Genomic DNA, 12,094 nt, shown 5'->3' on the forward strand with positions numbered 1-12,094 from the left:
TGCAATTCCATTTGGGGTTTATGGAGTTCTTCTTTCTCTTATATGGAACATTAATTGAATTAGTGGCTGTATATTGGAGGAGCCTTGTGTTTCCAGCTCTAATCCCGTATGAAGAATTACAACATAATTACTGACATGACATCATGCACCAATTGTTGACTTCAATAAGAGAGTGATTATTTTGTTGTGCTTAACGATATTTTATGATGTGGAAATGTGGTATGGAATGAGTAGGTTTATCCGTCCCTTTGATTCCATGACATTGTTTCTTACACACACACACACACACACACCACACACACACACACACACACACACACACACACACACACACACACACACACACACACACACACACACACACACACACACACGCACGCACGCACGCACGCGCGCACACACACACATGCGCACACATGCACGCACACACACACACGCACGCACACACACACACACACACAGGCACACACACACACACAAACACATTTCCATGACTGAGAATGTACACACATCCATTCATCCATCCATTTTGTAATGATTATCTGGGGTCGGTTTGCGGGGGCGACAGCTTTAATAGGGAAGCCCAGACTTCCCTTTCCCCAGTCACTTCTTCCAGCTCTTCTCTGGGGATCCCAAGGCGTTCCCAGGCCAGCTGGTTTACATACAGTAGTCTCTCCAGCGTGTTCTGGGTCATCCCCATTGCCTTCTGCCGGTGGGACATGCCCGTAACACCTCACCGGGGAGTAATCCACAAGGCATCCTACTCAGATTCACCCTGGATGCCTCCTCAATTTGAGGCAAGAACTGCCCTGGCCGTCCCCCACCTAAATATAAAGAGAAAAAAAACAGAGCACACTGGTATTTTTAAATTTCTCTTCGAACAGTAAGTTATCCCTCATCTTATGTTAAGGGGTCAATTTGACCCATTTCCATTTTTGTGTTGACAAAAGCAGTGTATATCCATTCCTTTTCCTTTCTTCAAAAGAATTTTAAAATATCCCAATGGGATAGAAAATATGTTTTCTCTCTTTTCAAGTACGTTTATAACATCTCAGAAACAGTTGTTGCTGATGTCACCTATTATTTCACTGTTTTGTGTGGATTTTTACATATGAGTGAAACATACATAATCAATGTGATTTTTTTTCAACATAATATGAGGGTTAAAGTTAACGTCGGCAATGATGCCACCGGGCTAATGATCCAAATGTGTTTCAGATATTGACGAGTGCAGCACCCTACCCGGTGTGTGCGACGGTGGCGAGTGCACCAACACAGCTGGTAGTTACGTATGCACCTGCCCTCGAGGTTACATCTCCAGCACAGATGGCTCACGATGCGTGGGTAAGTGTCACCGCGCCACATTCCGAAGGCTCGTTCCATTCGTTCGTTGGCTCGCGAATCCTATCAGCCGTTGCGTGAGTCAGACAGCCCTGAAAACAAATGCACTTTTGTGTACTCTTCGCCTTCCACAGCATTCATTTGGCGAGACATAGATACACAGAATACCTCAATGACGCGCCCCATGAAACATTACCAGGTGTTAATGTGTTCCTCAAGTCAATCACAGCAAACAAACCAGGTGTTCGCTTGGAACATTACGTTGAGGCTGGAAAAAAAGCATCATGCGTTGTGTAACGTGTGTTCACCATTTTGTTGTTTGTTTTTGAATTAAGAGCAGCCTTTTTTGGGTCAGTTTTGTCCTTGCCATCACATGAACAGAGCTCACAATGAGCACAATTTAGTTTCCACACAATGTGTTACTAAATGTTTTTAATATGATAAAGACACGTAGCAATGCATGAGTGATGTCATGTGATCTCCTCTCAACAATCTGATTTATGACATTAAATGAAAACATGTTGGAGAGGAATGGGAATCAAAAACAATTTGGAATAACACTCATTTTGACTGGAACCAGAGATGTAAGAATATGAATGATAAACAGAGGCACGGTTTTCCATGTAAGGGGTCTTTCAAAGAAAGCTGTGGACGCAATGTTGTTAGACATCTGCAATCTTTTACTTCCATGAAGCATCACTATAGTCGGACCGTGTCTCTTGTTATCAGCCAGGCCTGAGGTCATACGCCCACCCGCCCCACCCACCCACCTATTTGTTGTCATGCCCAAACAACAGCGAGCTTTCTCCACCTCAGTTCAGCAGTCAAGTATTGAGTATTTCAGAATCAGAATCAGAATCAGAATCAGAATCAGAATCAGAATCATAATCATAATCATAATCATAATCATCTTTATTGCCAAGTATGTAGAACACACAAGGAATAACTCAACTAACTCAACTAATTGGAATCACAGGCCATGTAAAAAAAATCCAAAAAGATCCCTGCTTGAGTTTGGTCACAAGATGTCAATTGAGTCAGCCGACCTTGACTTGAACTTGCACTTTTAGAGAAATGTAGATGAAAATAAAGAAAATGACTATTTGAAGAGAGATAATTTTTAATGCAGGATAAAAGCATGTGTGTGTGTGTGTGTGTGTGTGTGTGTGTGTGTGTGTGTGTGTGTGTGTGTGTGTGTGTGTGTGTGTGTGTGTGTGTGTGTGTGTGTGTGTCAGATGGTATGATAATTCTTTATTTTTCCTGGCATGTATGCCAAATGAGAAGGCCAATTTAAGAATTAATGGCTGCGGTGAGGCGGCGTGGTGAGTCAGTCCACGCTGGATGTCCCGCATGGATGCCGTGATAGAGGAGGCCAGTCGGGGCCGGTGGGAGGGCGTGACGGTAATCAGAGCCTAATGCCCTGTCACATGGTTGAAGCCAGGGAAAAAAGATCCGTCCAGTCGGTTCGGCTCTATAAACACCTCTCTTCAAATGAAAGCATATGCTGGCGTCGTGGCGCAACGTAAACCGCCGCCTGGTTCCAATTAAAAGTCTTCGTCATACTCATCAACAAATCCCATCCAAGTCTTCCAGCTGTCCAGCGGTCCTGTGACATGTTGACAGGTTTTAACTCACATGTCAACTTTGTACACATCGTGAAAGCAAATGAGAACACGCGTGCGTATCTGTATCAGATGCTCGTGAGCGCGTGTGGAATTCAAACATTCCCACACACTGCTGAGCCCCACTAATGTTCTGATCTAATTGGCAAGAATTACTCCACATGGAACTGATTAATTCCAGACTGCTGGCTCATGAGGGAGATAATCGACATGTGGGCCCTACGAACATGCCCCGCCATACTTCAAGACTGCTTAACTTTTCCTTCTCTCCCTTTTATATAGAAATTTCCAAGGGATATGACAATCCCCTTCCCCACTTGCTTTCTTCATCTGCGCATGCTCGTTGAACTCTTGGCCTACTGACCTGAACCTGTCCAATTGATCCAAATAAGACCCATCTTCTTTTTTTCCGCGAGGCCCCTTGGATGCTAGCAGTTAGTCGAGACCCCAGGCAACCTTTCTCGACTGCCAACTCATAAAAGAACTTCCTCCCCACCCACCATGGAGCGCACAGGGCATCCATCTGCCTTGGCGCTTCTGTTTTTCAAAGCAGCTATTACCAGAAAGCTTTTCATGTGTCATCCAGTGGCATGGCGGGAAAAATACTCGTATTATTAGCTGAGGTTAAACACAGTGCCCTTTTGTAAGTGAAGTTTGCAATCTGTTAAATCTCTGACCACACCCGCAGCCACTGTTTTTTTTCCTACACTCCAGACATGGTCTTGGACACCTGTAATCATGACTAGCCCAGCGTGGGCCAATTTCACATACTCTTTAGCAGTGGTTCTTCACCTTGTTAGAGGTACCGAACCCTTAACTCATTCACTGCCATTCCCGAATGTATTCAGTAATTGAAACGCATGACGCAAAGCGCCATCCCAGAATTTGTTTGGGTTTTGTTTTTTCTTTGGGGGGTGCATTTCAAGCTTCGGTCAGACCTCTGGAAATGTTTTCCCCCCATGAGGAGGCAGCATTTGCCTTTTGTACAGCTGCCCCCACATTCAATGCAGATAACAACCAAGTCAGCTCGAAATAAACTTTCTTTTTGTGATGAAAGTAGACAGAAGATTTCTTACGCTGCATTGAATGTTTATGTAGTCCTAAAACTCAATATTTATGTGGGTCCTGCAACTTCAGTGAAAATGACAAAAACCTTGGTATTGGAGTAGATACATTTGAACATTGTCTGGCAGTGAATGAGTTAATAACAAGTAAAAACATGATTTGAGATGTGTTCCTTCATTTTTACTGGTGCAAGGCGAGAGTTGCTCAACTTGGCAAAATGTGATCATTTGCAGTCAGTGACGGCTAACTGGGTCATAAATAAATGATATCTTGAGTCGGATGATATCATGGTAGGATCTCCGGCGAACCCCTGAGACTGATTCACCGGAACCCTGAGGTGCGATCGAACACAGTTTAAGACGACTGCTCAATCATTTTTCTGATAAACATAAAGCTGTGTCTAAAATTTTACAGTAAAAAACGTGAAAGAAATGATGAATAACTTCTGTTAAATATTAATTTGCATTTTATCCACATATTTATATAATGACATCTAATTGTCTACATGTCCAATCTCATCACAGACCAGCGTGTGGGCACGTGTTTCTCTGCATTGGCTAATGGTAGATGTGCTGCTGAGCTGACTGGCCAGTACAACAAAATGCAATGTTGCTGCGACACTGGCCGCTGTTGGGCTTTGGGACAGATTCCGGAGATGTGCCCCGTGAGGGGGTCTGGTGAGTGTAAACACACATAAGTAATGTTTACATCCTTTACATTCCACGAAAAATCGAAAGTTTACACAAGTGAATGAAATGCTTGAGAAAGCAAAACTAAAATGACACTCACAAGAGTGCAGACCTCCATTAAGATCGTCAACACTGGCGGGGTTTTCACAATTATAAATGATGTATGAAACAGTTCTGCACAAAAACAAAACTGCTTGTTTGTTGTTTGAACAATCCTTCTGCATCATGGAAATTGTAGTTCTTGACAGGAAAGAAATGCAAAGGGCAAACATCCCCTCTTGCCTCAGGCTTTGTGCCTGGTGAAGGTAATAATCTAACACAACATACCCCGACATAAGAGGCAAACAAAAAAAAAACAATGTTCATGAATTAGGGCCGACAGCTATCATCGAAAAATATCTGTGTGAGATCTTTGTCATTTTGTGGATTTGCTGTGTATGTGAGATCTTAGTCTATAATGCACATAAATAAATAAATAAATAAATAAATAAATACATACATACATACATACATACATACATACATACATACATACATACATACATACATACATACATACATACATACATACATACATACATACATACATACATACATACATACATACATACATACATACAGACAGAGATAAACAAACAAATAAATAAGTGCATGCATATAAATTAAAAAACGGATATAAATAAATACAAGGACGTAAAAGCTTGGCCAAAACAAACATGCGGATCAAACCTCTAAAGATGAAGGACACTGATTTGCTGTGGCGATCCCTTGAAGGGAAAAGCCGAAAGGAAAAGAAGACGTGGATATAAATAAATATATGGATATAAATAAATAAATAAATAAATAAATAAATAAATAAATAAACAAAAAAAAACAATTTCTGATCCTCCGGTATTTACCTTCTCTCTTCTTCTTTATTTCACAGACGAGTTCCGTCGTTTATGTATCGTGGGCGTTCCTCAAGGACACGGCTATCCCAACGGATACTTCCCTGGCAACAATGGCTACGGACCCAAGTTTCCCAGTATTCACAATGGGAACGGCGGCAATGGCGGAGGCGCTTTCGGAGGCAACGGTGGAAGCTTTGGCGGCAATGGCGGGAGTTTTGGAGGGAATGGGGGTAGTTTTGGCGGCAATGGTGGAACCTTTGGAGGGAACGGCGGGGGACTTATGACCCATCACCAAATAGGTGAGTTAGACTGGTCACTAGTCAATCATGTGTTGATTGAAATGGGACACTACAAATAGGACTTGATCCGAGAATATTTGCACACAGGGGAAATAAGTGAACCATTCCAGAACTGGAGGAGAATTTTGGCATGAACATTCTGGAAAAATTGACCATATATTTCATCATTTGTGTTTTCAAGAAACACTGGTTCTAAACTATCATATACTTTAATTCATCCAGTTCAGTTGGCTGTTTTTGGCGCAACCTGGTTACAGATACTCAGGCACTTTATGACCTTGATATTGGAAAATATCGCGGGATGTTTTGGTTTCAGTTTTTTAAACAATCAACAATTAAGATATTTATATTTTTGTTTCATTCATATATTCATTTCAACGTTTGCTTTTACTTCTACTTAAAAATGTGTCACACAAAGTTTTAACAATCACAAAATGAAGATGTCAAGAAAACTACATCCCAAAATTATGTTTTAGTTTTTTCATCTTTTAGATTTTAGATATGTTGTCCACCAAAGGGCGACACACAAAAATAGTTCAAAATCATTTTAATTGTTGTACTTTGTCTTAAGATAGCTGCAGTTGTCATTTATGCGTTGATTATATGAAATGATATGGGGGGTGTTGGGAGACAAAATCTAATTCTGGATTGGCCCATGTACTTCTCATTTTTAATGAACATTTTTGGGGGCTTGGTTTCTTTTCCTTCTTCTGTTTTGTATCTGTTCAGGCACTGTCACTGTGAATGACACTATTGACATCTGCAAGCATTTCACCAATTTGTGTTTGAATGGACGCTGCATTCCCACACCCACAAGCTATCGCTGTGAGTGCAACATGGGCTACAAGCAGGATGTCCGTGGAGAATGCATTGGTAAGTGACATATACGTATTCCCCCTTTCCTCCCCACCGTGCATAGTACCACGGCAAAGTACTGCCACCTTCTGTCAGTTTCATTTCATTAAGTTTCAACATAAATTATATGATACTTGCAGCATTGCCTGCTAAATTGGGAATCTGTTATTTAGTTTGCTTTCTCTTATCTTTGTAGATGTTGATGAATGTATAAGTAATCCATGCATCAATGGCGACTGCGTCAACACACCAGGGTCATATCACTGCAAGTGTCATGAAGGATACCAGGGAACACCCACTAAGCAAGCTTGTATTGGTATGTAGTGAAAAAATAAATACATCTTCATTCAACTTTAAACATGTGTTAATATGATTATTTCTGCGGTGTAGATATTGACGAGTGTATTGTCAATGGGGTCATGTGTCGCAATGGACGCTGCGTCAACACCGAGGGAAGCTTCCAGTGTATCTGCAATGCTGGCTTTGAGCTCACACCCGATGGCAAGAACTGCATTGGTAAGAATCAGAATCAGAAAGCCTTTAATAGTCCCACAATATGGACATTTGCAATCTACAGCAGAAAAGTTGAAATGGGTGAGGGAGGGAAGTATTGAATGCGCAAAAAGAAAATGTCAGAAGATCATCTGTCACTTTAGACTTGAGTTGCAGCTTGAAGAGCAGGACTAAATTTTTCAAGTCTATTAACAATGTCATATGTTGCTTCGACACGCCCAAATTACATTTTCCCTGAATGAAATTAGGATTAGTATTATCACTATTATTATTAATATTATGATGTGTCTTTTTAACTTTCTTTGTGGTCTCCTCCAGATCACGACGAATGTGCCACCACCAACATGTGTCTGAATGGCATGTGCATCAATGAGGACGGCAGCTTCAAGTGCATCTGCAAGCCCGGCTTCGCCCTGGCACCAAATGGACGCTACTGCACTGGTATGTTTATGTATTTTGAGATTAGAAATTGAGATCTGAAATAGATGATGGCACTCAGATTGATACTTTCTAGTCAAATTACAGACTCAAGCCATGAGAATTGTGATTGACGTTCCTTTTCTCCAATAGACATTGATGAGTGTCTAACGCCTGGAATTTGCATGAATGGCCGCTGCATCAACTCGGAGGGCTCCTTCCGCTGCGAGTGCCCACCTGGTCTGGCCATTGATGTAGATGGGAGAGTGTGTGTGGACACACACATGAGGACCACCTGTTATGGAGCCATAAAGATGGGCACATGCTCACGGCCTTTCCCAGGAGCGGTGACTAAATCAGAGTGCTGTTGTGCCAATCCCGAACATGGATTTGGGGAACCTTGCCACCCATGTCCCTCTCGAAACTCAGGTAGAAATCAGAATGGCATTTTACGTTTCTCAATTGTTGAAATGTGTCAATTTCAACTATATATGTGATCTTCCAGCTGAGTTTCAGGCTGTGTGCAGCAGTGGGATCGGCATCACGGCTGATGGTAGAGGTCAGTATGATGGTCGTTAGTGTTGCGCAAAAAACAAAGAAACACTCCCCACTCCGCTCACTGTAAACCTGTTTCTATCAACTTTCACCCAGACATCAATGAGTGCGCTCTGGACCCGGATATTTGTCAGAACGGCATTTGTGAGAATTTGAGAGGAAGCTACCGCTGCATCTGTAACATCGGCTATGAGTCAGACACCAGCGGCAAAAATTGTATTGGTGAGTTTTTGTTTGTTTGTTTGTGTTTTTCTTTGTTTTTAGTAGTGTTTAACATTACAAGCCTGGATAAATACAGAGGGTTGTGTCAGGAAGGGCATCCGTCGTAAAAGCTTGCCCAAAACGAACATGCGGATGAGGACACTGATTTGCTGTGGCAACCCATTGATTTATATATATATATATATATATATATATATATATATATATATATATATATATATATATATATATATATATATATATATATATATATATATATATATATATCGGAGGAGCTGGAGAGAACCTGGAAGGTAAAGGTGACAGTTGTGCCTGTGGTGGTCGGAGCACTCGGGGCAGTGACCCCCAAACTCGACGAGTGGTTGCAACAGATCCCGGGAACAACATCGGATATCTCGGTCCAGAAAAGCGCAGTGCTGGGAACAGCACGGATACTGCGCAGAACCCTCAAGCTTCCTGGCCTCTGGTAGAGGACCCGAGCTGAAATGGTGGTCAGACACCACCCATGGTGGGTGAGACGAGGATTTTTATATATATATATATATATATATATATATATATATGCACATCTAAATATTTCAATATATATTGTTATTTGTTAGTTAGTTTATTTATTTAGTTGTTTATTTGTGTATTTAGTTGTTTGTTTGTTTATTCATCTTACTCTCTTTTTCAGACATCAATGAGTGCCTAGTCAACCGCCAACTTTGTGACAATGGCCTGTGCAGAAACACTCCTGGCTCATACACATGTTCCTGCCCAAAAGGTTTTGTCTTCAAACCAGACTCCGAGACATGTGAAGGTGAACACATTCACACACACCAACATGCACACACGCTAACAAAAACATGCACCCCGGCATCTGCTTTTGATTAAGGTCAAAAGAATGTGACCTAGTTTCCACTATAAATATGTCGATCTACATTGCTGACCTCAGGTGTTATGTGTTCCAGATATCAACGAATGCGACTCCAATCCGTGCATCAATGGGGTCTGTCGCAATGTGATCGGGTCCTTCAACTGTGAATGCACCCATGGGAGCAAGCTGGACTCAACAAACACCATCTGTGTGGGTAAGGCATCCTGACTGCAAAGTGGTTCTATACTTTGAACTACTGAAAAATTGACACATTTGTGTGCACAAGGAAGGCATTTTATCTTCAAAATGGATTGATGGACAAAGTTAAAAAGTTTCTGGAAAGAAAAAACAGATTTAGAATTTATTATTTTCTGATTCATTTATTTCTTTATCATTATTTATTATTAATGTATAGATGTATAACTATTTACGCTTGACCTTGGTTCCACACTGTGTTACACGATACACTCAGACAAAGCTTCAAGTTGGCATGTACAATATTCTGTCTGCCATGGAGAGTTTTTGCTTGTTCGGAGCTTTGTTATTTTTGGAAAGTTCCTTGCTGCTGCTGGAAATGGAAGGTAGAATTAGTCATAGGATAAACACCGTACTAAAATTTGCATGAGCTGCCACTGTCAGAGAACTATAAATGTTGTTGCTTTTGGTTCATACTTTATCTTATTTTAATTTGAGGGATCGTCACTCATCCGTAAAGATGACGTAGAAAGTAAATTGCAGTTTGCTGTTTGTGTGGTCTTGTGAGAAAAGAGTCACTGCCGTCTTTCTCCAATATCTATCTATCTATCTATCTATCTATCTATCTATCTATCTATCTATCTATCTATCTATCTATCTATCTATCTATCTATCTATCTATCTATCTATCTATCCATCCATCCATCCATCCATCCATCCATCCATCCATCCATCCATCCATCCATCCATCCATCCATCTATCTATCTATCTATCTATCTATCTATCTATCTATCTATCTATCTATCTATCTATCTATCTATCTATCTATCTATCTATCTATCTATCTGTCTGTCTGTCTGTCTGTCTCTCTTTCTCTGTCTGTCTGTCCGTCCGTCCCTCTGTCTATGATTCTATCCATCTATCATGAACAACTGCCATTTCGTATGTTCTGCTTTGACCCCGCAGATAGCATGAAGAGTACTTGTTGGCTGACAATACAAGACAACCGCTGTGAGGTGAACATCAATGGGGCCACACTTAAGTCTGAGTGCTGTTCTACATTGGGAGCAGCCTGGGGAAGCCCTTGTGAACGCTGCAAGATTGGTCAGTGATTACCTTTAAATGATGACCTTTAGTGCAGACTGTGTAGAGCAGTAAAAACTATATATAATACCCAGAGGACAAAATCTATATGACAAAAATGAGGTCTCTATATCAGATTTGTGATTATAATTTCTGTGAGTAGACACGGCCTGTTCACGAGGATTCGCTCGCATGAAGGGCCTTGTCTGTGAAGGTAAAAACAACAGACCATCCAATGAATAGATAATCAGTTGATCCCTGTGGCCTAAAATGGACCTTGATATTAATTCCCTCCAGACATTAACGAGTGTGAGGTGTTCCCTGGAGTGTGTGCAAATGGCCGCTGTGTGAACACGCAAGGCTCCTTCCGCTGCGAGTGTGGCGAGGGCCTCACTTTGGACAGTACTGGGCGCACGTGTGTGGGTAAGAGGATCACACATTCCATAAGAGCCAAAGCCCTAAAACAAAAAGTTCTAATGACTTGACCACATTTTTTTAATTTTGCAAGATATGCGCAGTGAGCTGTGCTACATGAAGTGGCACGAGGATGAGTGTGGAGAGCCTCTGCCTGGGCGGTACCGAGTGGACATGTGTTGTTGCTCTGTGGGTGCCGCCTGGGGTGTAGACTGTGAAGAATGTCCCAAAGCCAGCTCGCCTGAGTACCGAGCCATCTGTCCAAGAGGCCCTGGTTTTGCTAACAGGGACATCCTAACTGGCAGGCCCTTTTACAAAGGTAAACTTAGAACCACTGTCAGCCATACTCTCAAAAGATGTTGGAAAATATTTCAGTAGCAAGTATGTAGTACTGTATCCTCATTTATTTCATTAATTCATAACGCCTATATGGATGTAATCTATTTGATCAAGGAGCAAAATTGGGTTAACTCATTCACTGCCCTTACCGTTTTTTTTCTTGAGGGGGGTGCCCATAAAGCGCTGGTTATACCTCTGACAATATTTTTCCCTCCCACGAGGGGGCAGCATTTGCTTTTTGTACAGCCACCCCCATTTTAAGCTCAAGATAACACCAGACCCATATAATTTAGGAATTAACTCTTTTTTTATGATTAAAGAAGATAATGTAAGGTTTCTTATGTGACTTTGAATGTTTTATGTAGTACTAAAAATCAATATTCTATGGGTCCTGCAATTTGAGTGAAAATTATAAAAACCCTGGCACTGGAGTGGACACATCTTTGCACATCTGGCAATGAATGAGTTGAAGTTATGGATGTTTCCTGTTTTATTATAATCTAACATGCTTCGATGAAAAGGTTTCTTCAGCCGTCATCTGTACTTCTTTGAAGGTGTCGGACGTTTCGCTTCTTATCCAAGATGTTTCTTCAGCGAACCAAAGTCTTACTGGTAGTATCGGCCCTATGTATATATATATCCCTACTGTCCAGACATGGCGGTGCCGGACACTGCTATGATAGGTCCCTGCTCCCCCCAACCTGGATAAGAAGCGAAACGTCCGACATCTTTAAA

At 41.5% G+C, this 12,094-nt stretch overlaps 1 protein-coding gene across 1 annotated transcript in view; it reads left to right on the plus strand.

Annotated features, from left to right (window-relative positions):
• fbn3 (fibrillin 3) overlaps positions 1 to 12,094 on the plus strand; it is a 74,011-nt gene that overhangs the window by 40,995 nt on the left and 20,922 nt on the right. Inside the window, exons 9-24 of the mRNA XM_089000319.1 lie at positions 1,219 to 1,344; positions 4,553 to 4,705; positions 5,643 to 5,906; positions 6,636 to 6,779; positions 6,958 to 7,077; positions 7,152 to 7,277; positions 7,593 to 7,715; positions 7,845 to 8,120; positions 8,197 to 8,250; positions 8,343 to 8,468; positions 9,145 to 9,270; positions 9,422 to 9,541; positions 10,490 to 10,627; positions 10,770 to 10,820; positions 10,904 to 11,029; positions 11,115 to 11,339. Of these exons, the coding sequence (XP_088856445.1) occupies positions 1,219 to 1,344; positions 4,553 to 4,705; positions 5,643 to 5,906; positions 6,636 to 6,779; positions 6,958 to 7,077; positions 7,152 to 7,277; positions 7,593 to 7,715; positions 7,845 to 8,120; positions 8,197 to 8,250; positions 8,343 to 8,468; positions 9,145 to 9,270; positions 9,422 to 9,541; positions 10,490 to 10,627; positions 10,770 to 10,820; positions 10,904 to 11,029; positions 11,115 to 11,339 (2,298 nt within the window). The remainder of the gene's footprint in view (positions 1 to 1,218; positions 1,345 to 4,552; positions 4,706 to 5,642; positions 5,907 to 6,635; positions 6,780 to 6,957; positions 7,078 to 7,151; positions 7,278 to 7,592; positions 7,716 to 7,844; positions 8,121 to 8,196; positions 8,251 to 8,342; positions 8,469 to 9,144; positions 9,271 to 9,421; positions 9,542 to 10,489; positions 10,628 to 10,769; positions 10,821 to 10,903; positions 11,030 to 11,114; positions 11,340 to 12,094) is intronic.

The sequence above is a fragment of the Hippocampus bargibanti genome, linkage group LG07, assembly GCF_051943395.1.
Source record: "Hippocampus bargibanti isolate YZ-2025 linkage group LG07, ASM5194339v1, whole genome shotgun sequence".
NCBI lineage: Eukaryota > Metazoa > Chordata > Actinopteri > Syngnathiformes > Syngnathidae > Hippocampus > Hippocampus bargibanti.